The following is a 27,114-nucleotide window of genomic DNA, read 5'->3' on the forward strand; positions in this document are numbered from 1 at the left end:
GGACAGGGTCTCTCCACATAGCCCTGGCTGTACTGGAACTCCCTATGTAGACAAGCTGGCATCAAACTCAAACAAACTGCCTCTGCCTCCCAAGTGCTGAGGTGAAATTAAAGGCATGTGACACCATGCTTGGCTCCAGAAGTCACTTCTCAAGAGGTTTTAGGAGTTCATAATCTCTTACGCCCCCTGGTGTTCACTTCAGTCCTGCAGGCTTTCTGGACAGCAACATGCTTGTGGCCAACAGGCATTCAAATTATGCCAAATTACATGTCTACTTTTTCATCCCATGAATCATATAGCCCTGGTTGTCCTGGAACTTGATATGTAGATCAGGCTGGTCTTGAACTCAAAAAGACCTACCTGCCTCTGCCTCCCAAATCCTGGGATTAAAGGTGTGGCATATGTTGGGCTACAAGTCTTTTAAATTAAGGTAAGCCTGGTCACACAGTTGAAGAAAAGAAGTGGGAGGGAAAAAGAAGGAGAATAAAAGGGAGAGAAGGAGAGCGAGGAGGGGAGGAAAGGTATATGAAACACAAGTGCTCTACAAACACCAGGGAACCATCTGAGACTTCTTCTAAAGCTTCCATTTATTAAGTTACATTTACCTACTCTGTGTGTACACAAGTGCCATGGTATGCATGAGGTCAGAGGGCAATGTATGGGACTCCTCTCTCTCCTTCTACCATGTGGGTCCTGGGGGTCAAACTCAGGTCATCAGGCTTGGGAGCAAGCTCCTCACTGAAGCATCTTGCCAGCCCTGTCTACTACAGTTTAAATCACATTTACAAGCATTGGGCAGTAGAACTAATATGCTGTCATGACATTTATGGCCTCCATTATATTGGACAAGTCACTGCCTCTGGCACTATGCCCATGTAGGTGAAATGTGGATACATTTTTACCTCCCAAGGTGCCTGTGAGAATTCATATGAGTGTAAAGTTCCTGATAAATCCCATCCAGGCTGAGTGGCAGGGTCCCCATCTACTAAGTCAAGCCATGGGGCCATACCAACGTCAACTCTGGTGCCAAGATCACATTCTGGTAATTGGAGTCCTTATCCAGGAAGGCACCGCCCCAGATTAACAGAAGAGAAAGGAGTGGGTGGCTTGTTTGATAAAGGAAAGCTGGGTGAACACTAACCTTCCATGCGAGAAACTGGCATGTGAAGCCAGGCCTAAATCAGGACAGGAAACCAGGCAGCGTTACATTCCAAGCCCTAGGGACGAATCGACTGCTACTAACAGCACACCGCCATCCTGGGCTTTAAGAATTTTTATCCCAGCACTCAGGGAGGCAGAGGCAGAAGGATCACCGTGAGTTCAAGGCCAGCCTGGTGTACAAAGTGAGTCCAGGACAGCCAGGGCTACAGAGAGAAATCCTGTCTCAAAAAACTAAAAAGAAGGAGGAAGAGGAGGAGGAAGAGGAGGAGGAAGAGGAGGAGGAAGAGGAGGAGGAAGAGGAGGAGGAGCAGGTTTTATATTACCCACTCCCAACCCCCTACTCCCTCGCACTGCCATTCTTCCTAGCCACAAAAGCGCTCAGTCAGTAGTCTGGGGTTTAAAAGGTCCTCATCTTGATACGACTTCAGAAAGCAATGAGGTCAAGGTTGTATCAAGAGGCCATGCTAGGGCTGGAGAGACGGTTCAGAGGTTAATCAACCCCCAGCAACCACACGGTGGCTCACAAGCATCTGTAATGAGGTCTGGTGCCCTCTTCTGGTGTGTAGGCATACATGCAGACAAACTACTAGACTAGCCTCCTCCAGAGGCCAACAAGGTTTATGTGAAAAGGCCCCACCACACACCCACTGCTGACCTTCCTTTGGATTGTTTCATCTTCTGCCCTTGAGGGTTTCTGTGGCAACCAAGGGAGAAAACGAATGGCATGTCCAACCAACAGCCTCCAGTGGATGTTCAGTGACTCATTTCCTTTCCCTGTCCCCTTTAAAGGCTCCAGAGGCTCATCCTTTTCCTCTCAGAACTGAACTCCCTTGCAGAATCCCTGCACTGGAACAACCTCCTCAGCTCCCCACATCCCCAAATAAGTACACAGGTCCTTTTCAATGAAGTCTTTTACTGGTAATTGCCAAGGAGACAAACGCAAGTTGAAGTGAAAAAAAGAGGTACCAGACATGGGGGTCCCTGGGTCGTGGATCCCTGAGGCTTCCTCTTCATTCCTACTGAAGGACCACTAGCCTCTTCTCAGACGGGAAGAGGCCCCTTCAATAGGAGCGCCACGCCTCCCAGCCTAGCGCTCTAGAAGCTGACACAGGATGAGGCACAGCAGGTAGGAACTCAGGCCACTGCAGCGGTGTGCTGAAGCTTGACAACCTTGGAGCACCTACAGACAGTGACACCATCTTGGGTACTACTCCCAAGCCAGGGGACAGATGCTCCAATGACAAGAGCATGTCCTGCGCCTATCACACTTCCCCGCACCCTGAGGAAGTGAAGAAGACTGGGCACTCTCATTTTCCAAGGCAAGAAACTACCGGGAAGAGGCGGGATTATACTTGGTCTCTTCTCAGGGTTTCCGGACTTCAAAGGCAACAAGGGACAGCTCCACAGAGTGAAGAGTTTGTAGTCCAGGCGGCCACAGCAGGTACTAAAGGCCTCACTGTCCCATCAAGGTGGGCTATATGCTCTCCCTCCCTCCCTCTCTAAGCAGGGCTCTCCTTTAGCTAAAATCTTTCTCATCCTGCTCGCCCAAGTGTGTTTTCTGGTGGCGGATGAGGTTGGAGCTCCGGGAGAAGTGTTTCCCGCACAGGGTGCACCGGTACGGCTTCTCCCCTCTGTGCGTTCTCTGGTGTGCACCGAAGTTGGAGATATCACTGAAAGTCCGCCCACACTCAGTACACTCATAAGGCCTCTCGCCAGTGTGGGTACGGTGGTGTACCCCGAAGCTGGAGCTGTTGCTGAAGCTCTTCCCGCACTCACAGCAGATGTAAGGTGCTGGCTCCAAGTGGGTTCGGCGATGTACGGCCAGCGTGGCGCTCTGACCGAAGCTCTTGCCACAAATGTCACAGCGGTGTGGCCGCTCGCCTAGGTGATCTTGCTGGTGTGTGGTGAGGTCCGAGCGCCGCCGGAAACTCTCCTGGCACCTGGCACACTGGTAGTGCTTCTCTTCCAGGTGGATCCGCTCGTGCCGGATGCGGTTGGAGCTTCGGGAGAAGCTCTTGCCACACTCTGAACACTTGTACGGCTTCTCGCCAGTGTGGATCCGCTGGTGTGTTCTGAGGTTGGAGGTATTGTGGAAGGTTTTGCCACACTGCACACATATGAAAGGCTTCCCATATGCCTCTGGGCTCGAAAATGTAATGGGGTCCCCAGGGCCTCCAGCCTGGGCAGGGACTTTCAGCCATGGCTTTTCTGGATGTGTCCCTTGGAGCCCCTGCGACAGGCTCTCCTGGCCATGTCCCTCCTCAGATGCGATCTGAGAACCCTCGGAGCCATCCACTCTCCAAGGCATCCGCCCTTCCCCTTCCTCAGGCAGGTGTGCTTCTGGCCTCGGCTCCTTCTCACTGCCCATCTCCGAACCCTGAGAACGAACACAGTGTTCAGCACCTTTACTGCTTGTATCAGGCCGTCAGACCGCAGGCAATCTTGCATTCGGGTTGACACAGGGTATACCTCCCAGGGATAACCTCAAATAACTGGAATACTCACAGAAAGCCTTTATTTACGCCTTAAATTCCAAGCGACAAACTTTCCCAGACATTTAAGGCTACCCACCATAGCAGATGCGGTCTGTGCAATTGGAATGCCACTGTTCTTAATGCCACCAAGCAATGGCATGCTAGGCTATAGTTTGTAAGAAAGCAAAGGTGCTTCCACTCAGAGATGAATCGGCTTCTCCTGTCAGGCAGCCATCTACTCACTGACGCTGAGATGAACATAAATAACTAGAAGTGGTCACGTAAAGGCCCAACACTCTGCTGACCTGTTCCTTTCTAGACCTTTCCACAAGCCACCAATTGGATACCCAGGCCTCCTGCTGGGCTTGAGCTCTATCTGTCATTGTGGATCAGTGCCAGCTTCTGCACACAGCATCACACAGACTCATATACACACACAGCTATAGTTTTAAGTGGCACAGCTACACTCACCCCAAACACATTCAGCTACCATCTACCACACCATACACATCACCAAACACAGTGACATCAGCGATCCATACCACACATACAGCCAACACACTGACACCAGCCATACAGACCACATATGTACCCGTATCAGACACAGCCACACAAAATAGACACACCACACAAACACATACAGTGAACTCAATTCAAGGCCAGCAAGTATATCCAGAATGTTTGTCATGCTCTCTGTGGCTTCTCTCACCCACTGCTAAGGTTCCTTAGCAATCTTCTGATGCGTGCCTACATTCTCCTCTGTAACAGAAGCTGTGCTTGTTTGTGTAACTACTTTCTCACACATAGGTTCTCAATAGTCATTTATAAGCAACTTTAGGGATGGGTTCACTGTAGCAACTTTCTGCAGCACAAGGCTGGTGCTCAAATGTTTTTCTGAATGAGAGAGAAAAAATGGATAAGAACTTTAATCTCTGCCCCAGTTGACTCTACCTAGGACTTTAGGGTCAATATACAAGAAGTTATGTAGCAGCCGGGTGGTGGTGACACACACCTTTAATCCTAGCACTTAGGAGACAGAGGCAGGTGGATCACAGTGAGTTCGAGGCCAGCCTGGTCTACAAAATGAATCCAGGACAGCCAAGGCTACACAGAGAAGCCCTGTCTCGGGGGGAAAAAAAGTTATGTGGCTTCCACTTTAAAAAAAAAAAAATATATATATATATATGTGTGTGTGTGTGTGTGTGTGTGTGTGTGGTTTCCCTATGTAACTGTGACTGACCTGGTCTCTATTTAGACCAGGCTAGCCTTGAACTCAGAGATCCATTTGCTTTTGCCTCCTGAGTGCTGGATTTAGAAGCACATACCAACATGCCAATTCTCCCCCCCTTTTTTTAACAGCTTATTTAATTTTATGTGCATTAGTGTGAAGATGTCAGATCCCTTGGAACTGGAGTTACAGACAGGTGTGAGCTGCCATGTGGTGCTGGGAGTTGAACCCGGGTCCTTTGGAAAAGCAGGCGGTGCTCTTAACCACTGAGCCATCTCTCCAGCCTGCCAATTCTCTTTTAAATCTGCTGAGACCTTATAACTTACCAAATCTCTATCCAGGGCTAAATGCTGGGTAAATCTAAGAGTAAAAAGACTTCTAGGCATAGTGGCACATGCCTTAAATCTCACCATTGGGAGGCAGAGGCAGGCAGATGTCTGTGTGTCCAAAGTCTACATAGTGAGTTCCAGAACAGCCAGTGCCATAAAACGAGGCTCCCTCTCAAAAGCGTAAAATAAATAAATAAAAATTTTAAAAGACTAAGTTGGAGGCTAGAGACTTGGCTTAGTGGTTAAGAGCACTTGATACAGTGGTGGCACAGACCAGTAATCCCAGCACTCAAGGAGGCAGAGGCAGGCAGATCTCTGTGAGTTCAAGGCCCGCCTGGTCTACAAAGCAAGTCCAGGACAGCCAGAGCTACACACACACACATACACACACACACACACACACACACACACACACACACACACACACACAAAACAAAAACCTTGTCTCAAAAAACCAAAAAGAAAGGAAAAAAAAAAGCACTTGCTACTCTTCCAGAGCAACCAAATTCAGTTCTAATGCCCTATTCTGGTCTCTACAGGCACACATGTGCTGCACACACATATACTCAGGTGCACACACATACACATAATGCATTTTTTAAAACTGACCTGGAAAAACGACTCAGTAGGTAAAGACACTAGTGACCATGCCTTAACACAATACAAAAGGTTAAGTTCCAGGGACTAGACAGTGTGTGTCCGCTCTTCCCGGCCCAACCCTGCACAGGCCACATTACACAGTAATAGTCAACATTTTTTAAAGGTCCCACAAAGCACTGGGCCTAGGTCTGAGCGCTCCATATGCATTAACGCATCTCAATTCATTTTTATGCCTCTGCCTCCCTCCCGAGGGCTGGGATCAAAGGCATATGCCATTACACCTGGAGCAATTAGTCCTTTTTTATACTTATTTTAGAAATGGTGAAACTGACACGCGGAGGAATTAAGTCACTTGCCCAAGAGCACATAGTAAGTGGCAAAAACTGCAGCCGATGCTCACCCCTGCAAAGCTGAGGCTTTAACCAGTCCACGAGTACTGGAGGGAGAAAAAGCCTAAAAGGAAAAGGTGCTACAGCAGCTAGGACGCACACAGACATTTCTCTGAAAGGGGCAGGGAAGCGGCTCCACGGAAGACGAGGTATTTGAACTATGAGCCGCAAGATGGACCTATGAGCAAGACCAACACTGGCAGGGACAGGGAGCCCGTTGCTGACTGGAAAGGCAACGCAGCTAAAATGCAAAGCCATACTGACATTGCTTTTCAAAGGTCTGAGGGAGAAGAGACCTAGCGCATATTGGGTTTTCTGCCCAGGAGCTCTTTCGCACAGAGTCGGGAGCAAGAGTGCAGAGGGACCAGTTCTAAGAACGAGGCAAGAAGATGAGGCTTGATGGTCACAGATGACGAAAAGGACGAGAGCCTGGATTAGAGGGGAGAGGCCAAGTTGTGGTCTGAAAGATTAAAGTTCTAGATCTGGGTACAAGTCAAGGGCACCGGGGGACGCGGGGGAGGGAGTAACTTGGAAGGACCAGGGACAAGGGGTAGAAAACCACGGGAGCTACATAGCGGGTCAGAGATGGAACATCAAAGGAATCTGAGGTGGTCAGGGAAAGGGGACAGAGGTAGCAGCAGTGTCCAAAGAGGCTGGCTGAGTGGGGAGGGCAGGGGCAAGCTGGAGGAGTCAGGGTATAGCTTCCCGAAGGACCGGGGCTGGGCTTGGAGCTGTCGATGGGCTTTGGGGCTGGAAGTGGAAGAACACAAGGGGCAACCCTAAAGGCGCCGTGTGTGGGAGGAACATGGAGTGGTCCAAGGCCAACAGTAAGGGAGGGAGGGGAGTAAGGCTGGGCCGTCCGAGGACTCAGACAGGATCGCAGCGGAGGGACACACGGCCCTTTGCGGCCTCTGAAGCCGGCTGAGCAAAACAGCAGCTTCCAAGGCGTCCGCGAGAGCAAAGCGCCCCGCGCGTCGCGTCCGCCTCCCCCCCACGTCACCTCAACACTGCAGCAACCCACCTCGCTCCCGCAGCTCGGTCAGGGACAGCGCCGCCTCGGTGGGCGGGGTAAGAAGCCGGAGCCGGAACCCGGAGAGGACCCGCCTTCCCAGCTTTAGGATTGGGTCTTAGGAACATTCTTCCTTTCTACTGGCTATTCTAACTGCCACGCTTCAGAGACCTAGGCGGGATGGCCAATAAACATTGGCCTAGGGCGCGGCATGCTGGGAGTTGTAGTCCGGAGGCGGTTTGCTTCGCTAAAGCCGTTTGCCCACTTCAGAACACAGCTGTGAAACTTCATTTCTAAAGTCATCAGGTTTCTTTTCTCTTTTTAAATGATGGACCTCGATAGAAACCTCGCACTTCATTTAATGTTTATAGGTTAGAAATAAAAGAGCATGTACCTGGAAAGAAGTTTAAAGATAAAGTAATCCGATCTCTTTGTCCGAGAAGCTAAGTGTTCCCCCCAATGCAAGGACTGACCTCCAGCCAGGTCGGCCTGTGGCCCAGCATAGGGATTTTTATGCGTCCTACGTGATCCTCTGTTAACCCCACAATCTCTCATCAATCTGAATACAATAGCCCAGTAAGTTATCCAGAGCTGGATTTTGGGTTTTATTTTGAAAAACAATAAAGACTAAGAGCTTGCAAGATAAGGAGGATAAAGATTAATTGATGTGTAAGCTAACTACAAGCGTTTCCTGTTTTCATGGTCTTTCAATGCTTGTCTTTAGAGCTGGAAAATCTTGAGGGCTAGCGGTGGACCATTGGTTAAAAGCATTTATAGCACTTTCAGGGGACCTGGGTTTGATTCATAGCATCCACACCAGGCAGCTTACAATCACTTGTAACTCCAGAGCCAAGGGATCCAATGCCCTCTTCTGGCCTCCTGGAGTACACACACACACACACACACACACACACACACACACACACACACACACACAACCTGAAAAGAAAAAGAAAGCAACAAGTTTTATAATCCCGGCTCTCTCCTTCATAAAGTGCCTGGTACAACTATTTTAAGGATTAAGTGAGTGAATAGACAGACAGACAGATGGACAGATATTTCCTGCCTCCACAAATAGCTCTCTTTTCTATTGGAAACTTCTCTCAATAGGTAAGACCGATGTGAGTTAGTATTAGGGTTGCCTATTTAGGCAATTATGTTTAGAGCTAAAGATATGTGTGAAATATAATTATCTATTATACACTATAGGTTATAAATTGATAAAAATAAAACACCAGAAGGTAGACTCAAGTAAAACTGTGCTTACTTTGATCTATGCCTAAAGTTTGCTTGAACAGAGGCCGAGCTATTCAGAAACCAACCCCATAATGTTTTCTCTACAACGTCTTATTTTGTTTTGTTTTTTCTTTGTGTTTTTTAAGTTTTATTTATTTATTATTATGCGTACAGTGCTCTGCCTACATGTACACCTGCACACTAGAAGAGGGCATCAGATCACATTATAGATGGCTTGTGAGCCACCATGTGGGTGCTGGGAATTGAACTCAGGACCTCTGGAAGAGCAGCCAGTGCCCTTAACCTCTGAGCCATCTCTCCAGCCCATTCCACAGCCTCTTTCACAATGAAGACAACATGCCAAACAATAATTTTTTTTAAATTGTATTTAATAACTGTACAAAGACAAACAAAATATTCCCTTTGGGCACTGTAATGGCAAATTTTACATATCGCCTTGACCAGGTCACAACGCTCACAGACACACTTGGTTAGACATATACTTGGTGTCTCTGTGACCATAGCTTGGATACAATTAGCATCGATCAGTAAACTGAGTAAAGCAGTTCCCCCCCTTAACTCCAGCGGGGAGTCGTCCACTCAGAGGAGGGTCTCAGAAGAGTGTGGCTGCCTCTCGGGCTTCCGGCGGGCAGCAGCTCTCTCACTGCCTTAGACTGGAACTAAAACAGTGACTCTTTCTAGATCTCCAACTCGATATTTATTCATTTTCTGTCCCTGCCACTCATGGTGCTGGGGCCTGCGCACGCACGCGACACGTGTGCGAGAACGCACATGTGCACACGTGAACACACACACACACACACACACACACACACACACACTGTTGGCTCTGTTTCTCTAGGGAACCCTGACTAATTACAGACACTTTTGGAAAGAGCCTGTAACAAACCCAGATCTAGTTCCTTCCCATCTGCAAATCAGTAGCTAATGGCTCCATAAATAGGGCAACTCACACACAGGGGTATGACTTGAAACTGCCTTGCCTTCTTTCTCCAACCCACATCCAAAATTTGGATGTATTGTTTAGATACGTAACTTTAGAAGTGTGTGTGTGTGTGTGTGTGTGTGTGTGTGCGCGCGCGTGCGTGCGTGCGTGCGTGCGTGCGTGTGTGTGTGTGTGTTGTGCAGGTAGGTGTGCGCAGTGAGTTGCAGGTGACCTTGAAGGCTAGAAGAGGAAGTCTCAAACATCCCCTGGAGCTGGAGTCACAGGCGGTTGTGACCTGCCCAGTGTGGGTGCTAGAAAACAAACTCAGCTCCTCTGCAAGAGCAATATGAGGGCTTAATTGATGAAGCCATCTTTCCAGCCCTGAAGGCATTGTCTTATTGCCTCACCTTATCAGCTTTCAAACAGGATGTTCTATTTGATTTTGATTTTTGGGGAGCGGGGGAGGCGGCATTGGAACAGGGTCACTCCATAGCCCTGGCTGTTCTAGAACTTACTATGTGGACCAGTCAGGTCTCTAACTTACAGACCTCCACCTGCTGTGCACCGCCATACCCAGCAATAAGATTTGAAATAAGACCAACTTTCTTGAGATTAATCCTTTCTGACCCGGAGGCTGTTGTCACATCTTGAAGCAAGACGGCCTTGTGGGTATATGTGAGTGGCTCAAACTGTCACTTTTTCCTTGCTGGGCCTCTCTGAATGTCACAGACTGCAAGGTGACTCATCGGCTCAGGGCTACACAGCTGGACTGCTTTGGTTAAAGCTGTGCCCGCCAGCCTCTCTTGACACATTTCTTGCGATTATAGTTCCTGGTCATCACGTAGGTTAATTTTTTTTTTTTTAAACATGTGCATTCTGGATGGCTCCTTTCAAATTCGAGGTTGAAAACATGTGCTCTGGGTGTCTCCAAACTGTGCTGCAAACAGCATGAAGGAAATAGAAGACCACGGGGTGTTTACACCTCTGTCACTAATCCTGAACGAAGAAGGGAGGGTGTGTGGTTCACAAGGCATATATTTGAACAAAGCTGATTTGGGAGTTAGAGGCCTGACTGAGGGAAAAGAGAAGAACAGCCTTTGATGGAAGAAATCAGGATCCAGGGGCTATAATTTCACAACTGAAAACCCCTTGAGCAGGCTGACACTGAGAAGTCACTGTCAACTGTTCCCCAGGTAGAGAGACCTTTGCCCTGAGCTTACACTGAATCCTGCCAAGTGGCAGCCAATGTCTCCTACTAAGTCCCTCCCTAGTGCTTTGTTTAGTTCAGGAAGTCGTCCACCAGAGCAATGGAAATGTCCAGCCTCTAGAAAAATGGTTGAGCTCAGAACTGATCCCTGGGAGGAAGGTAGGTACAAAGAGAAACCACAGAAAGTCCTGGATCTGAGCCAAGGAGATGCATGCGGTACTGGCGAAACTGGCCCAGGGTTCCAGGCTGTCTGCTCGTGGGAGTGGAGCCCAGGACACAGCCCTACAAAGAAGGAACCGTGAGGCCCTGAAGGGCAGGGCTAAGGTTAGAGGGCCAGGTATCATTGACTGGGAAAAGCTCAGAACCCTGGGGAGACAGTAAGGACGGATTGACCTTCAGGGTCACGTCTCCGTTAGCATGGCCCTTTCCTTCTCCTTTGGGGACAATCAGTTCCTCTGATTTCTGAAGTTCAGTGCAAATGATTAGAGGCGCCGTGTTCTTTCCCTCATCATGAAGACAAGGTTCAAAGAAAGGGCGAAGCGGGCTAGAGAAACTGTGGGCGAAAGTAAACATGTGGGACTTATTAGTCACGTTGTAGAAGGAGATGATGCCTGCGTCATAGTCCAGGAAAATCCCCACGCACTTCGGGGACTCTTTGAGGCGGAAGGAGGTCTGCGGCGACGTGAGCGCTTCATACTGGTTCCCATGGCTCTGTCGGACAAGCCAGTGGCCGTTGGCAGGCGAGGCCGTGACCTTCCCTTTCCTGCTCACAGACTCACTACACACTCCAAGGATCCATTTGGTCTTCTCACCCACGTACACTTCCCAGTAATGACAGCCAGTTGTGAAGTGCTCAGAGCCCAGGACGCTGACAACGAAATCAAACCTCTCTGGGTTGTCAGGAACAGGCCGCTTCCTGTCACCAAGCCTCACACATCTCCGATCCTCAGACAGGATGAGTTTGGGGTGTGCGGTGTTGGGGTCCAGGGTGACCGCCACTGTAGAGAGTGAGAGAGAGAGATGAGAAGGGAAAGTTATGTTTTAAGGTATTTTCAGGTAGATTTGGAGGGGAAAAAAAATACTCTGGAGGGCTGCTGTCTATCATTAATGTGTTTTAGTTCATGGCTTTCCCTGACCAGCTCCACCTATGTACTGGAGCCAAAGACTTCTAGCTCGCAGGCAGAAAGCTCGCCTGCTGCGTCTAAAGTCTAGGTTCTGCCTTCAGCACTACAAAAACCAGGTGGGGTTACTCAAGTCAGTGCTGGAGCACGCAGCTGGGGCATCAGTAGTGCAAAGTCATCCTTGGCTATATTAGAGAGTTCGAAACCAGCCAGCACTACATTAGACTGTCTCAAAAAAAAAAAAAAGACAAGGGGCTGGAGAGATGGCTCAGAGGTTAAGAGCACTGACTGCTCTTCCAGAGGTCATGAGTTCAATTCCCAGCAACCACATGGTGGCTCATAACCATCTCTAATGTGATCTGATGCCCTCTTTTGGCATGCAGGTGTACATGCAGGCAGAGTACTGTATTCATAATAAATAAATAAATAAAAATTTTTTTTTAAGCCAAAACACACACACACAAAAAAATGTCCAGACTGGGATGTTAGACCCTGTGCTGGTTAGTTCTTTGTCAATCTGAGAACAAGCTAGAGTGGTTCTCAACCTGTGGGTCGTGGCCCTTTTGGGAGGGTCACATATCAGATGTTTACATTACAATTCATAACAGTAGCAACATTAGAGTTATGAAGTAGTAACAATAATTTTATGGTTGGAGGTCACAACAGCATAAGGAACTGAATCAAAGGGTCACGGTGCTAGGAAGGTTGAGAACCACTGAACAATAGTCATCTGGGAAGAGGGAAACTCAATTAAGAAAATGCCTCCAGGCCAGGTGTGGTGGCGCACGCCTTTAATCCCAGCACTCGGGAGGCAGAGGCAGGCGGATCGCTGTGAGTTCGAGGCCAGCCTGGTCTACAAAGTGAGTCCAGGATGGTCAAGGCTACACAGAGAAACCCTGTCTTGAAAAACCAAAAAAAAAAAAAAAAAAGAAAATGCCTCCATCAGATTAGCCAGCAGGAAAAATCTGTTGGGTTCATTTTCTTGGCTAATGATTGGTGTGACGGGGCACAGCCCGTTGTGGGTGACGTCACCTCTGGGCAGATGTTCCTGAACTGTATAAGGAAGCCAGGCTGAAGAAGCTATGGGGAGCAAGCCAGTGAGCAGCATTCCCCCGTGGTCTCTGTTTCAGTTCCTGCCCCCCCCCATGGTCTCTGTTTCAGTTCCTGCCCCCCCCCATATTCCTCTTTTGGCTTCGCCTGTAAGTAGTAAGCCAAATAGAGCCTTTCCTTCTGTGTTAGGTAGGGTTGCTATTGCTGTGACGAGACATGACAAACAAAAGTAACTTGGATAATCATAGATTTAATCAAACTATGCTACATAGTGACAATAATAATAATAATTATTATTATTATTATTATTATTATTATTATTATTATTATTATTATTATTATTATTATATAGTCTGCATCCAAATGGAACAGGATGAAACTTAAGTGGCAGAGTTTGAGAACTCGAGACTTTGAAATGGAAACTGGTTATTAACTTACCAAAATGCAGCCGGGCTCTTCTCCAGCCTGAAAGGCAAAGAAAGTGTTTGTTAAAGTCAAAACAGAGGACGCCCACAGAGTGGAGCCAACACCACCCGTCACCCCACTCCCACCCCTCCACCGCACCCCACACCCCAGCCCAGAGAGAGCAGCTCACCTGCGTTGGCGGCAGCTCTTTTCAACTCTGAGGAAGAAGAAACAGGGGTGAGCTATCTGCCGCTGCACTTACTGCGCAGGGGAGAAGGCAGTATGGAAGTTATAAAAACATGAGACACTTACTCAGTTCACTCCGGAGTTTCTCTGAAGAATAAAAACAGTTGGACAATTACCCACTCGCCGGGCTTTGGTTCCCTCCCATCCACATTTCTATAGCAGATTAGCAGCAACTATGTTAGCTGGGCTGCAGGTCTTAAATCGCAGCACTCAAGGCAGAGGCATTGGGGTGAGTTCAGAGACCAGCTCGGTCTACAGAACAAATTCCAGGACAGCCAGGGCTACACAGAGGAACCCTGTCTCGAACCCCCTTCCCCTGGAAACAAAACAAAAACAAAAACAAAAACTATCACTAACTCCCTACTAGATCTTGTTAGCATGTATATTTTCTCCATGTAAAATATATAGCTGTTGCCACCTGTCTTTTTTATTTTCTTGGGGAGGGGTTGTTTTGTTTTTTGTTGTTGTTGAGTTTTGTTTTGTTTTTGAGGCAGGGTCTCACTTCCAGCTCTGGCTGTCTTGGAATTTGATATACAGATCATTCTGAGCTTGAACTCACAGAGATTTGCCTGCTTCTACCTGTGTGATGGGGTTATAAGTATGTGCCACCATTTTCTGTCAGGGTGGGGATTTTTCCCCCATTATTTAAATGTTAAAAATTGATTCCCTGGCCGGGCGTGGTGGCACACACCTTTAATCCCAGCACTAGGGAGGCAGAGGCAGGAGGATCGCTGTGAGTTCGAGGTCAGCCTGGTCTACAAAGCGAGTCCAGGACAGCCAAGGCTAAACAGAGAAACCCTGTCTGAAAAACCAAAAGAAAAAAGGAAAAAAAAATTGGTTCCCATGGTTGAAGTGACTGTGAATTCAAGGGACTGTGTCACATTCAAGTAGAGATCTGTCATAGACTCTACCTAAAGAAATGCAATGCCTGGGTATAAAGACCACCCAGATTCCTCCACCTGTAAGAGATACGTATCTTGGTAAAACACTTCCCACTTAGAGGCTACGTAAGTGTGATGCAGCAAAGAGAAAGTGCACATTCTCAAAGGGGCTGTCAAGAGCCAGGAAACCCCCAGTCACTGTGGGTTGAATTATTCTATACCCCCTACCCAGAGAGTGAAAATGAATCACTCAGCCAGAAGCAGAAAATGGCAGCATAAAGAAAGTAGTGCAATAGAACTCAACAAACTTACTGAGGGCTTTGTGGAGTCTTCCTGAAAACCAGAGAGAGACAGAGAGAGGAGTGAGCGACCAGAGCCTGTCCCCCTTCATCCCTGGGCCCTAGAAGGCCCATCACTCCACTACCCGACAAAAGGAGGGGTGGGGCCGCTTCCAGTCTCTAATCCAACACCTTGTTCCAAAGGTCAGACTCAGGTGTCCAAGGGAGCTTGTGGCACTTCCTTGATGGCCAGCTGCCCCCCACCACCTTGGTTCTCCTATCCCTTTGTATCTGTCCTGATCTCACTTCCCCTGTCTGTTTCCATATTTGTAATACCAGTGCATGTGCGCATGTGTGTGCCTTAAGCCTTTCTTTAGCCTCCTATTTACGGTACCTAAGGTGTAAACGTAGCTAAAGGCCCGCACTGAGTCACTGGCATGACTTCACAATTCTCCAAAGTCTCTGTTTCCAGAATTCGGGATCCCCGGAAGTTAGGATTCCTATGCTTTGCAGGGCTGCTTCAGGTTTCTCTAGAGAGCCCACCTGGCCCATACGTTCCCCACCTAGCACTATCCCCGCCAGAGAACCGAAGTTATGCATCCAAGAGGCCCCAGCCAGCTAAGGGCTAGACACAGGAGAATATGTCACAGGTCCCTCAGGAGCTTAGGATTTATGGCTGTCACTTCCACGGCTAACTGCTCCCATTCTCCATGCCCTGCCCTTTCGCAGAGTGTGCCGCACCACCTCTTAACAGTGACACGCATGGAATTATCAGTCCTGCTTTGCAGAGAGCAGTTGGGGCTCAGAAGGACACGCAAAGTGCTCAAGGTCATCTAGCCAGTAAGTGACCAAGAAGGCAGGATTCTGGCTCCAGGCTGTCTGAGTTCTGAGACAGCGTCCCTTGCCGCAACACAGCACTGTCTCCTTGCGCTCTCGAGCGGAACAGCCGGGGTGATGGCAGTGTAGGGGGTGATGCACAGATCCCAACATCACTGAGCTAGGAGCCATCAAGCAAGATTTCGAAAGCTCGTCGTCTTTTTGACATTTGCCCTGGGAGGGCCCCAGCACCCATCCTTCAATTAACAATGGTGGTGTGGCATTGAGGAAAAGGTGTCCCAGACCCTGTGACAGACAGATCTTTTAACACGGAGAACTTACTACACCCATATTAGAGATGAGGAGTCCAGAGCTCTGGACAAGACTGGATTACGCAAGGCCAAGCTGTGGCAGAGCAGCAAGTCGGGTCAAGTGCTGCTGAGCCCAGAGCCTGCGGTCCTCGCATGGCACCACACCATCGCTCTCCATGGCAAGGTCATGCAGATTCCCGAGATTCGTGTTCATATATGTTTCGGTCACATGCAGGCCTCCTTTTAACATGACTGGTAGGAAGACTGATGGAGGGAGCACATGACAGCCCGGATGCATGCATGTGGGGCAGTGGCGTCTCCTCATCCTCCGTCACCAACTCCATCACCCCCTGACGCTGGAAGCTAAATTCTAGTACTCTGGACTAGAACTGCCAGTAGAATGTCATTTTTTTTTCCTGTCGCGAGAGCACGCTTTGAACATACCTTTTTCTTTGGCGTGATCTTCCAGAAGATTTTCTAGGGAAAGAAAAGGGAAAGCACATGAGATTCTCAGCCATTCTGTGGAGGGTGCTGAGTCCCCATTGGTTTCATCAGCCCTTGAGCTGCCCAGCTCCGCCATCTTCAGCTCCACCCAACCTGATCCAGCCTGTCCTTGTCATTCTTCTGAACAACAAGAATGGGAAGCCAATTTGTCACCCTCCCCCCCATGTCCTGTCTTACTCCTCTGGTCCCTTCACCACACAGTAGCCAAAGAGCACATGTCAAAGCATGGTCCCGAGCAGGATGTCCCCATTCAGCGCCCTGCCATCTCTTTTTGGAGAAAGACTGGGTTCCTCCGTCCACACAAACAGAGGGTGATGGAACATTCAGGGCCAGAGTTTAGCTCTGTGGGCACAACAAAACAAAAGCCCCCCACCCCATCCCTGCCCAGGACACTTACCTACCTCCATTGCCTGTTCATAGAGCAGCTTCTCTGCGGGGAGAGGGGAGAGAGAGCTCAGTTTAAGAAGTGCTTTTTCAAACGCTGGGCGCTGGGCTTGGTGGCGAACGCCTTTAATCCCAGGACTCAGGAGGCAGAGGCAGGAAGATCGCTGTGAGTTCGAGGCCAGCCTGGTCTACAAAGTAAGTCCAGGACAGCCAAGACGAACACAAAGAGACCCTGTCGTGGGGGTAGGGTTGGGGGAGGGAAGAGAAGTGCTTTTTCTTCTCTCTCTCTCTCTCTCTCTCTCTCTCTCTCTTGTTGTTGTTGGTTTTTCGAGACAGGATTTCTCTGTGTAGCCTTGGCTGTCCTGGACTCATTTTGTATAGACCAGGCTGGTCTCGAACTCACAGATCTGCCTGCCTCTGCCTCCCAAGTGCTGGGATTAAAGATGCAAGCCACCACTCCTGGCTCAAGAAGTGCTTTTTCTAACAGCTAACAGATGTTGTCACCCAAACATGGTCTAAGCTGTCAGCGTAGGACTGACCCTCTTGCCAATACATGTGTATGGCCATCTGAAAAGAGCACAGCCTTCCCACCATGAGACGGGGGGGGGGGGGGGGGGGGGGGGGGCAGGCTTAGCTTGTGTAACTCCCCAAATCCTTTGCAATTAGGAGCCCGAGAAATGTGACCATTTTAAATGAGGGTTTTATCCAGATTAATGTAACTGGATTTCCTGATTCGAAGGCTCTGATTTCTTAGTGAATTAGAGAGCTGCCAGGGCGGCTCCAGTCCGATTCCTCTAAGGGCTGAGACTTCCCAGCTCCACTCACAGCCTCTCCACAGTTTACTCCATTCCCTCTGCCATGTGAGTCCCTGGTAAATGGCTGGTTCCCCCAGCTTTCAATGCAGAGCCTCCCACCTGGAGCCAATGCCACGTCCACATCTATTTCTGTGGGTCTGTCTCCAGAGTGATCACAGTCCCCCACACCCCCCATACCCTCCCCTACACACCCTAGAGTGATCACAGTCCCCCCACACCCCCACACCCACCCCTACACACCCCAGAGCGATCACAGTCCCCACACCCCCCATACCCTCCCCTACACACCCCAGAGTGATCACAGTCCCCCCACACCCCCACACCCACCCCTACACACCCCAGAGCTATCACAGTCCCCCACACCCCCACACCCACCCCTACACACCCCAGAGTGGTCACAGTCCCCCACACCCCCACACCCACCCCTACACACCCCAGAGCGATCACAGTCCCCCCACACTCCCACACCCACCCCTACACACCCCAGAGCGATCACAGTCCCCCACACCCCCACACCCACCCCTACACACCCTAGAGTGATCACAGTCCCCCACACCCCCACACCCACCCCTACACACCCTAGAGTGATCACAGTCCCCCACACCCCCACACCCCTGTGCCCACGCCTCCTTTACCACCAACTTACCTTTTGATTTTTTTTGTTTACAGATGAGCCAAATGCCGAGAAGGATGAGGAGCCCCAAGATAGGCAAGACCACGGAAAGAGCCACTTCTGGAGAGGACAGACTTCCTGGGTCTGGGTCTGAAACAGAGACCAGTGACCCACCCTCAGGAAGACACCTGAGGGCAGCCCCCTGCCTCGGAGGGTAGATGGCTCAGGCACACCCAACTGTCTCCATTGGCCCTAGGGAGAACCCTGGCAAGACTGACGAGGCTCTTTGCTTCTCTTGGGAATTCAAACTCTGGGGTGACAAAGAGAAATGAGGTGTTCATAACTCATGAAGGCTCCTCAACCACAAGCTTACCCTGTTCTCACAAATACCCCAGGGACCTCATAGTTCTGAATGTGTGCTCCTTAATAATTAATTACCAGCCGGGCGTGGTAGAGCACGCCTTTAATCCCAGCACTCGGGAGGCAGAGGCAGAGGCAGAGGCAGAGGCAGGCGGATTGCTGGGAGTTCGAGGCCAGCCTGGACTACAAAGGGAGTCCAGGACAGCCAAGGCTACACAGAGAAACCCTGTCTCAAAAAACCAAAAAAAAAAAACAAAAACAAAAAAATTAATTACCTACAGTCCCTTATGAGTCCTGCCTGCCGTCTCAAACTTTTTCTGCTGTGCAACCGCAGGCTCGGCTACAACAGTGTGTTCCAGACCAGCCTCTCTGCTCCATCATCAGCAGTGGCATTACAAAGTCTATGGACCACAGCAGCAGGCAGAAAGCCCAGGCAGGAAAAGAAGAGTGCACAGTGTGGCACTCCAAGGCTGTGATGCCAGGAGGCAGGAAAGGCGTAGAGTGAGGAGTCCCTGCTGGCTGTATGTCCTTGTTCAGCCACTAGGTGGCTCCAGGCAAGAGACCTAGCCTCTCCCAACCTGGTTTAACTCATTAGTGAAACCGAGGGGGTAGGAGTCCTAATTCCCTGGGGCAGGGAAGGAGAAGGACTTAAGTCAGTCGCCTTAAACTCTTATCAGCTAAGGAGAGGCAATGGCAGAGGTAAGAGGGAAGAGACATAGAGGAATAAAGAAAAGGATGTTGTGCTGGGCAGTGGTGGCGCACACCTTTAATCCCAGCACTTGGAAGGCAGAGACAGACAGATCTCTGTGAGTTTGAGGCCAGCCTGGTCTACAAAGAGAGTTCCAGGACAGCCAGGGCTGTTACACACAGAAACCTTGTCTTGAAAAACCAACCAACCAAACAAACAAACAAACTTTGACTTGGGAAGTGAGAAAAGAAATGAGGTATAAATATGCATACGTATACATATGCATGTACACACACCTCAGAGGTATGAGCATGGAAATCTTGAGAGCCAAACCCCCCAAATGTTAGCAGCAGTTCTCTATGCTTTATGAAATTCTATGCCATTGTTTTTATTTCTCTATAATTTATGAGATTTTATGCTATTTTTAAATTTCTCTATATTTTATAAAATTCCACGCCATTGTTTTTATTTTTCTATAACTTATGAGATCCTATGTCATTATTTTTATTTCTCTATAATTTATGTAATTCTATGTCATTGTCTTTATTGCTCTATAATTTATGAGATTCTATACCATTGTCTTTGTTTCTCTATAATTTATGAGATTCTATGCCGTTATTTTTATTTCTCTATAATTTATGAGATTCTATACCATTGTCTTTATTTCTCTAAAATGCTCAATTTTTTTCAAGTTTTAAAAAATAATATACATTCCTAGAGCTATAATATGATATAATTTGTGGAAAATAGAAAAATAGTTTTAAAATTGTAGTTGTATATGAGTGTTTTAATTGCATGAATGTCTGTGTATCATGTGTGCGCCTGGTGCCCCAGCTGTTGAGCCAGTTTCTGCTGAGGTAGGCAGTTCCTCCAGACCTTTCAGGAGCATCAAGCTGATTAGCACCCCAGCATTACCTCCAATAGCCATGGCTGTGGTCTTCTCTTGGCCAAGGACCTCATTTCGGACAGTGCAGGACACATTTCCCAGAGCGCTGTCCCTGACTCTGCTGGACACCACTGTTCGGAATAACCCACTTTCATCCAGGGAGTGGGTCTCCGAAAGGGATGGTAGCACTCTACCATCCGTGTCTCTCCACTCCGTCCATGGCTTTGGGAACCATCCCATTGATTGGCACACCAGCTGGATCCACCCAGCATCATAGCCCTTCACGTGAATGTAGGGATCAGAACCTAAAACTGAGGAGGACAGATTGCCTGGTTCACCAGCAGGGCAAGGGCACGGTCCTAGCCAACGTCCTGTCCTCCGTCCCCCGGCTTCCTCTGATGAACAGCTACAGCTGTTACCAGAACCAGAGCATCTGCCTTTTTACATTACCCACGGCTGCTCCATCAACCACAACGGGATAAAACAGTCACGACAGTCCGAGTATCGCACTAACCTGATTTCTCTGGGCACCCCAGTCCCCACTTGAAATTGACTTGCCCCCCCCCCCCGCCCCCAGGACTCCATGATTGGAAAGCATCTACCAACTATTGCGTGTTTTAAAGGAAAGCATCTCTCTGGGGGTATGCAACTAAATGGTAATCGGAAGATGATCAGGGGCCAGAAAGATGGCTTAGGGGTTAAGAGCACTGGCTGCTCTTCCAGAGGGGCCCAGGTTTGATTCCCCGGCACCCACATGGCAACTCACAACTGTCTGTAAGTCTAGCCACAGGAGACCGGACACTCTCCTTCCAGGGTCTGTGGGCCCCACATACCATATGGTGTACAAACGGACATACTGGCAGGTAAAACACCCATATAGATAAAATAGAAATAAATACACCTTTAAAAAGGTGATGAATGGTGATCACGTGGAGCTGAGTTGGGTCTGAAGTAGACTGATTTTTTCTAAAGACACCGAAGCTAGTTTGAGAAGCGGCATCCGCCTCTGGCCCTTTATATACTCAAGAACGTGGGAAAGGACTGTGCAACAAATCCTTGTCACACTGGGAATTCTGGGCCTTGGGGACTTTTCCTTGCAGCCCTGGTGATGAGTTTCTTGGTAAAGGAGAAGAGAAAGCTGCCTTTGTTGTCCGAGCCAATAAGCTTTACAGGTCACCAACTGAATTTATCCAGGTCCTGAACTAGACCGTGTCTCCCAAGGTCCAGGTTCCTTGCCCCCCTCAAAATGAAAAGTTAGGGCTTTGTTGAGAAGAGCAGACCAGACTGGAGAAGACAAGACAGAGCTGACAAAGTGACTGCCACAAACGACGCAGGCCCTCCGACCCATGCTAACCTGCCACTTGCAGGGTCACGTTGCCCTCTCGGCTCCAGTTTCCGACCCGGACTAGGCATTGGTATGGCCCTCGGTCCTCGAACCTCACTTTACTGATATGCAAAGTGTAGCTTCCCTGGTGGGCATCTCTCACCAGCGCCGTCCTGCCCTTATATTCCGGCATCAAGTCTTCATCACGGTCCTGCCCATCCCGGAGCACGTGGACAGCCTGGGTGTGAGGCGGGCGTGACAGCCGATGCCACTTCACCTCGCTGACCACCATGCTGGGCCAGAACAAGAGAGGGCAGGGCAGCTCGGCTGTGCCCCCGAGTGGGGCCAGGTAGAAGTTGCCAGCACCCCCTGTGTGGACAAAGACCAAGAGGGGAGAAAGATGCTGAAGAGACGACTTAGGAAGGAGGAATGGAGGTGGGGGAGGGGTTCTTAGGGAAGGGCAGAACCTGGGAAGGACCATGGAAAACAGAAGCCAAGAAGAACCAAGGTCCAGCATCATGCCTCACCTCGTTAGATCTACACGCATAAAAGATCCCAGAGGGGAGCGGTGACGCCCGCCTGTAATCCCAGCATTCAGGGAGGCAGAGGTGGGCAGATCTCTGTGAGTTCGAGGCCAGCCTGGTCTACAAAGCAAGTCCAGGAAAGCCAAGGCTACACAGAGAAGCCTTGTCTCGAAAAACCAAAGCCAAACAAACAAATAAACAAAAATCCCCCAAACAAAAAAAAAATCCAAAAGATGCTGAGACTCACAGCCAAACAATATGTAGGGAGTGTTGTGAAAAAGTGGAGGGAAGGGTTAAAGGACCTGGAGGAGACAGGAGCTCCACAAGAAGACCAAAAGATCCAACTAACCAGGCCCCAGAGGGGCTTGCTGAGACTTAAGCATCACCCAAGGACCACGCATGGACTGGACCTAAGCCCCCTACAAAGATGTCGCCAATGGGCAGCTCAGCCTTCGTGTGGGTCCCCCAGTAAGGGGAGCGGGCATTTTCTCTGACGTGGACTCTGTTGCCAGCTTTTTGATCACTTCCCCCTGGTGGGACTGCCTTGCCAGGGCTAAGGGGGAAGAGAACCCGCTCAGTCCTGATACAACTTGATGAGCTGGGGTGAATTGGACATGGGGCTCCCCTTTTCTGAGGAGTAGGGGAAGGGGAGGGGGGAGAGGGAAGGAAGGTGGGACTGGGCAGTGAGGAGGGATGGGGCCACGACTAAGGTGAATAAATGAATGAATGAATGAATGAATGAATGAATAAATAAATAAATAAATAAATAAGAAAGATCCCAAACTCCTACCTGATGCCTGAGCAGGCAGCTGGAAGAAGGCTAGAGTGAGGAGACCGCCGAGAAGCCAGGAACCACAGGGACTCCGTCTCTCCATGTGAACTAGGAGAGACACCGGAAGAGGGCTGATGGGCTTGGGCTGAGGAAGCTAGGGACTGGGGCTGAGACCCAGGTCACATGGCCCTACCTGAGGAGCAAGGGCCTGAGCTGCTCAACCCAGTGCCACTAGCCTCTCCCTTGTGACACAACCCTTACCCTCATGTGACAATGTGAACTCTTTTCCTCATTTTTTTTTTTTTTTGAGACAAGGTTTCTCTGTGTAGCCTTGGCTGTCCTAGACTCGCTTTGTAGACCAGGCTGGCCTCGAACTCACAGTGATCCGCCTGCCTCTGCCTCCTCCGAGTACTGGGATTAAAGGCATGTGTCACCACGCCCGGCTTTTTCCTCATCTTTAAATACTGTTTTAGTTATATGTCTATGTGGAGGGGTTGGGGGGGAGGCACAGCACCATGTGAGCACAGGTGCCCTCAGAGGCTGGAAGAGGGTGTGGGTTCCCCTGTTAACTAGGGATGCTGGTGGTTGTGAGAAAGCCTACTTTGGCTACTTAGAAGAGCCCCCTGCAAGAGCAGCAAGGGCTCTTAACTGCTGGGCCACCTCTCCAGCCTCCCTGACGCCTTTTCATTTCTTTTTCTTTTTCTTTTTTTCTTTTTTTCTTTTTCTTTTTCTTTTTTTTCCCCGAGACAGGGTTTCTCTGTGTAGCCTTGGCTGTCCTGAACTCACTTTGTAGACCAGGCTGGCCTCGAACTCAAGAGATCCACCTGCCTCTGCCTCCCAAATGCTGGGATTAAAGGCATGCACCACCACGCCCGGCCTCCTGACAGCCTTTCAAGTTTACATATAACCACCCACGGCTGCAAGGTCCTCATCATGCGCCATCATGAAAGCAGCAACACTTCAAACAGGCTTTGACTAGACCAGGGTTCAGGTCTTACCTAGTCCTATTTTCTGGCCACATCTCTCTTGCTAAGTTGTGTAAATATCGGTCCTGCCACATCCTTAATCTATGGGGGCGGAGCTTCTTCCCAGGTAGGTGGGAGGACAAGTGCTTGACAAATGTGTACTAAACTCAGAAGGGATAGTCATAGCTCAGCAGTGCAAACCACTGAGTGCTCCAGAAGTGGGGGACCCCAGAGGGTTGCTCCAGAAGTGGGGGACCCCAGAGGGTTGCCTAACGAAGCTCTGCCCACCCACTTGCTCTCATGCCACACTGAGGGGGAAGCTGAGAAGGCAACACTTTTGGAAGAGAGAAAGCTCTCAATGTCTCTCCAGCATTTCCCATCCTTTGCATCACCTTGGTTATCGGGAAAACAAATCCGGGAGTTCTGGAGAGACGGCTCAGCTGTTAGGAGCACTGCCTGCTCTTCCAGAAGACCTCAGCTCAGTTCCCAGCACCCACACGGCAGCTCACCAGCATCAGTAACTCCAGTTCCAGGGGATCCGACGCCCTCTTCTGACCTCCAGAGGCACTAGGCATGCACCTGACATGCATACATCCATGCAGACAAACACGCACACACATAAAATAAAAACAAATACATCTTTTTTTTTTTTTTTAATGTAAGGCAGGTGCTGCTTTGGGACCTGATGTCTTCCGCGAGTGTGGCATTACACACATTTTCCATGTCACCACATAATCCTCCTGACGGCTTTCAGTGTTCCAACACAGACCTGTGAGAATTTTTTAGAAATAACTCCATATGGTAGGCTGTTTGAACACTGCTACAAGTGACAGTGGTTGGCAGCTGGAACTAGGAGCTTAGTCTTGGGGTCATAGTATAGTCTCCAACTAAGTGAGACTGTAAGTTACAGCAAGCTGCTGGAACTCTTAGGCCTTAAGCGTCCTAATTTTAAAACAGGAATGTTTTAGGCTGGAGAGATGGCTTACCACCAAAAATATAAAACGGGAATGTTTTAAAATTTCACCACCAAATTGTCCCAAGGGAAGACTAAATTAATTAATTAATTTCCTGTTTCCCCACAGCCTTGCCTTAAGTGGAATGTATCAGGTTTTTGAAGTTTTTATCAATTTGATAACAAAATGATATTTCTTAGAATTTGATGGTCCTCTAGCTAATTGGTATTTCTTTGATTATTCACTTATTTGGTCCCTGTCTTTGACTTCTGTATTTTGCTGGCTTTTCTCGTTGATTTATTTGTCTCTTAATGGCTTCGTATAATTCTTCATATAGGAACCAATTTTTCCCCATGACACAAGTTGGAAGTGTTTGCCTAAGTGATAGTCAGTTACATTTTAAGTTTGAGCTAGTTTGATTTTTGAAGCATCTAAATATATATAATATATTATGTATATTTGTATATATAATATATATATATATTTTTTAAAGATTCCAAAAGACATTTTTTTCCAATCTCAAGCAATTTAAGAAGACCATACACATCTATAAATGATTAGCTCAGGATCCAGCAGATGGCGAGGACAAACTGTATGCCCCCTGTAACATTAACAGTCATCACTATAACATTAAGTAAGGGTCTTTAGACAGTGCCCGCCCAGCCCTCTCACCACATTTTCTATTTGGGGCTCCTTAATGACAGCTAACCATTGTCCTGTTCTGTCCTTCAAGATGTTCTTTGTAAAAAGAAAGATGGTTCCCCTACTGAACTTGAGGATCCTGAGAAATTTAAAGAACTAAACAGATTAAGAAAAGAAGGGAGACGGGAGAGAACTTACCACCTTTGTCCTTTAGTGGCAGAGCCGGAGCCTCCTAGCTGGGAACATCTGCTCCCCACAGGCAAGACGACCCCAAGAGACGACGGATCTGCGAAAAGTTCATATTCTAGTCTAATGACCAGAGTCTCAAAGCCAAGGGCTCCCTCGGCCTCCCAGATGGCCTCCAGCTCTCCCTACAAACAAACAAGCAACGCCCTGTCTGCCCATCCCTGATAAAGCAAGAGTACCGAAAGGAGGTTCCCCAAAAGCGAGGGAACTGTCTACTGCCAGGCAAAGAAAGGGCCTTTCCCCTAACTCTCTTTCCTTCCCAGGGCTTGGTGCCAACTCCTGCAATTTGATCCCATCGCCCCTGTGCTAAAGGCTCGCTGTCCCTCACTTCTCAACTAGCACAAATTAGGAGATTCGTAAATAGAACTGTAGCCCGTATGTTAAGGGAAATAAGGCCGACTCAGGAGGACAATAGTGCATGTTTTTTCCTATATGCAGGATTTACATTTAGAGGGTGTGTGTGTGTGTGTGTGTGTTATGAAAAGAGACCGTTAAAGAAGAGAAAGAAACCATGAAATCATAAAAGGTAGGGGGAGAGTAAGGTAGTACAGGAGGCAGTGTGAAAGCAGAAGGGAGGACTACTGGGGAGGAGGGAGACAGAAGGAAGGGGCTGGGGAGTGTGCGAGAAGGCACTGGGGGTGGGAGTGAATAAGAAAAAAATGTAATGGCATATACATATGAAAAGGCTATGCAGAAACCCATCACTTTGCATGGTAACTTTTAACATATTAGGAGGTTGGTTTCAAGACACCCGCCAAGGAGCCACATTCTTTAAGCCACACAGTTTTTATCTCCAGCTACACCTTGATGCTTGCTTTCAGACTCGCAAGCTTGCTTCTGCGCGCACCCCCCTCTTACGTTACACCCTTCCCAACCGACTTGCCTTCATACTTACTACCCGTGACTATAACAATAGCTCATCGTGACTTTCATGAAGATGTGCTCCTCATACAGAACTGCCCCTGTGGTTTCCTTCTTTTTTTTTTTTTTCTTTTTCTTTTTTTTTTCTTCAATCTAGCAGATTCTAGTGGTGGCCTGCACTGCCTCCCTGTTGACCACTGAGCTGTCACCCAGTTTCAGTGTAGCCAAGACTTGTCAGCAATCTGTAGCACTTGTCAGCAGCTCTTTGCTTACTGACTGAGAGTCTAGGGCAAAGGCCCAACAGTCTTCTCAGCTGGGGCCATCCCTAAGGCATCGCACAAGCAATTCTGAGCCATCTTTACTACAGTTCTGAGCCATCTTTACTACATGGCTCCTCCAAGATTTCCCACTGGTTCCCGGATGCCAGAAACCCTTTACTTGTCCTGGGTCTCCTCCTGAAACCTGTTGCACAGAAGGGCTTGTTTCACACTTTGCTTTAGGTGTGGAGTTGTACTAATCCACGCACCTGGCAAGACCCTGGGTTTCATCTCCAGCACACACACACACACACACACACACACACACACATGCATGCACACACACACACACACTCCATCATCACCATCACCATCATCACTTATTTGTTTTAGGCAACCTCCTACTCCCCTCTCTCCTAGTTATCCTGAATACACAGTATCATAAATGTGCTCACTTTAGAATGCTAGAGCTTACCTCTCCTGACTAACTGTATGCTGACAGTCATAATTCAGCTATGTCTCTGTGTCTTCCCCTGAGGTGTTTTTTGTTTGTTTGGTTGGTTTGTTGGTTTTTTGTTTTTTGTTTTTTGTTTTTTCGAGACAGGGTTTCTCTGTGTAGCCTTAGCTGTCCTG

At 48.7% G+C, this 27,114-nt stretch overlaps 2 protein-coding genes across 2 annotated transcripts; both read right to left on the reverse strand.

The window, feature by feature from the left end:
- Positions 1–2,054: 2,054 nt before the first annotated feature.
- On the reverse strand, positions 2,055–7,260 carry ZNF691 (zinc finger protein 691). The gene is made up of 2 exons (XM_084786841.1): positions 7,203–7,260; positions 2,055–3,538 (listed from the first exon to the last, which is right to left on the reverse strand). The coding sequence occupies exon 2, from the start codon at positions 3,527–3,529 to the stop codon at positions 2,678–2,680; it is 852 nt and encodes a 283-aa protein (XP_084642967.1). The 5' UTR covers positions 3,530–3,538; positions 7,203–7,260; the 3' UTR covers positions 2,055–2,677.
- Positions 7,261–9,593: 2,333 nt separating this feature from the next.
- Positions 9,594–25,361, reverse strand: ERMAP (erythroblast membrane associated protein (Scianna blood group)). Its single transcript, XM_084787409.1, has 12 exons — positions 25,316–25,361; positions 22,576–22,665; positions 21,292–21,630; positions 19,967–20,248; positions 18,037–18,153; positions 16,589–16,621; positions 16,132–16,164; positions 14,595–14,615; positions 13,468–13,488; positions 13,346–13,372; positions 13,189–13,215; positions 9,594–11,577 (listed from the first exon to the last, which is right to left on the reverse strand). Exons 2-12 carry the CDS (start codon positions 22,658–22,660, stop codon positions 10,862–10,864), a joined length of 1,701 nt encoding a protein of 566 aa, XP_084643535.1. The 5' UTR covers positions 22,661–22,665; positions 25,316–25,361; the 3' UTR covers positions 9,594–10,861.
- Between the last annotated feature and the right edge of the window lie 1,753 nt (positions 25,362–27,114).

The sequence above is a fragment of the Acomys minous genome (genome assembly GCF_964271855.1).
Source record: "Acomys minous genome assembly, chromosome: 6".
In the NCBI taxonomy this organism is placed as follows: Eukaryota; Metazoa; Chordata; class Mammalia; order Rodentia; family Muridae; genus Acomys; species Acomys minous.

Coding starts and splice junctions, on each gene's coding strand:
- ZNF691 (XM_084786841.1), bottom strand. CDS start 3,529: ATGGGCAGTGAGAAGGAGCCGAGGCCAGAAGCACACCTGCCTGAGGAA.
- ERMAP (XM_084787409.1), bottom strand. CDS start 22,660: ATGGAGAGACGGAGTCCCTGTGGTTCCTGGCTTCTCGGCGGTCTCCTC. Junction 14,616..16,131: donor AGATCACGCCAAAGAAAAAG/GTATGTTCAAAG, acceptor TCTGGTTTTCAG/GAAGACTCCACAAAGCCCTC. Junction 11,578..13,188: donor AAGAGCCCGGCTGCATTTTG/GTAAGTTAATAA, acceptor CACTCTCTACAG/TGGCGGTCACCCTGGACCCC.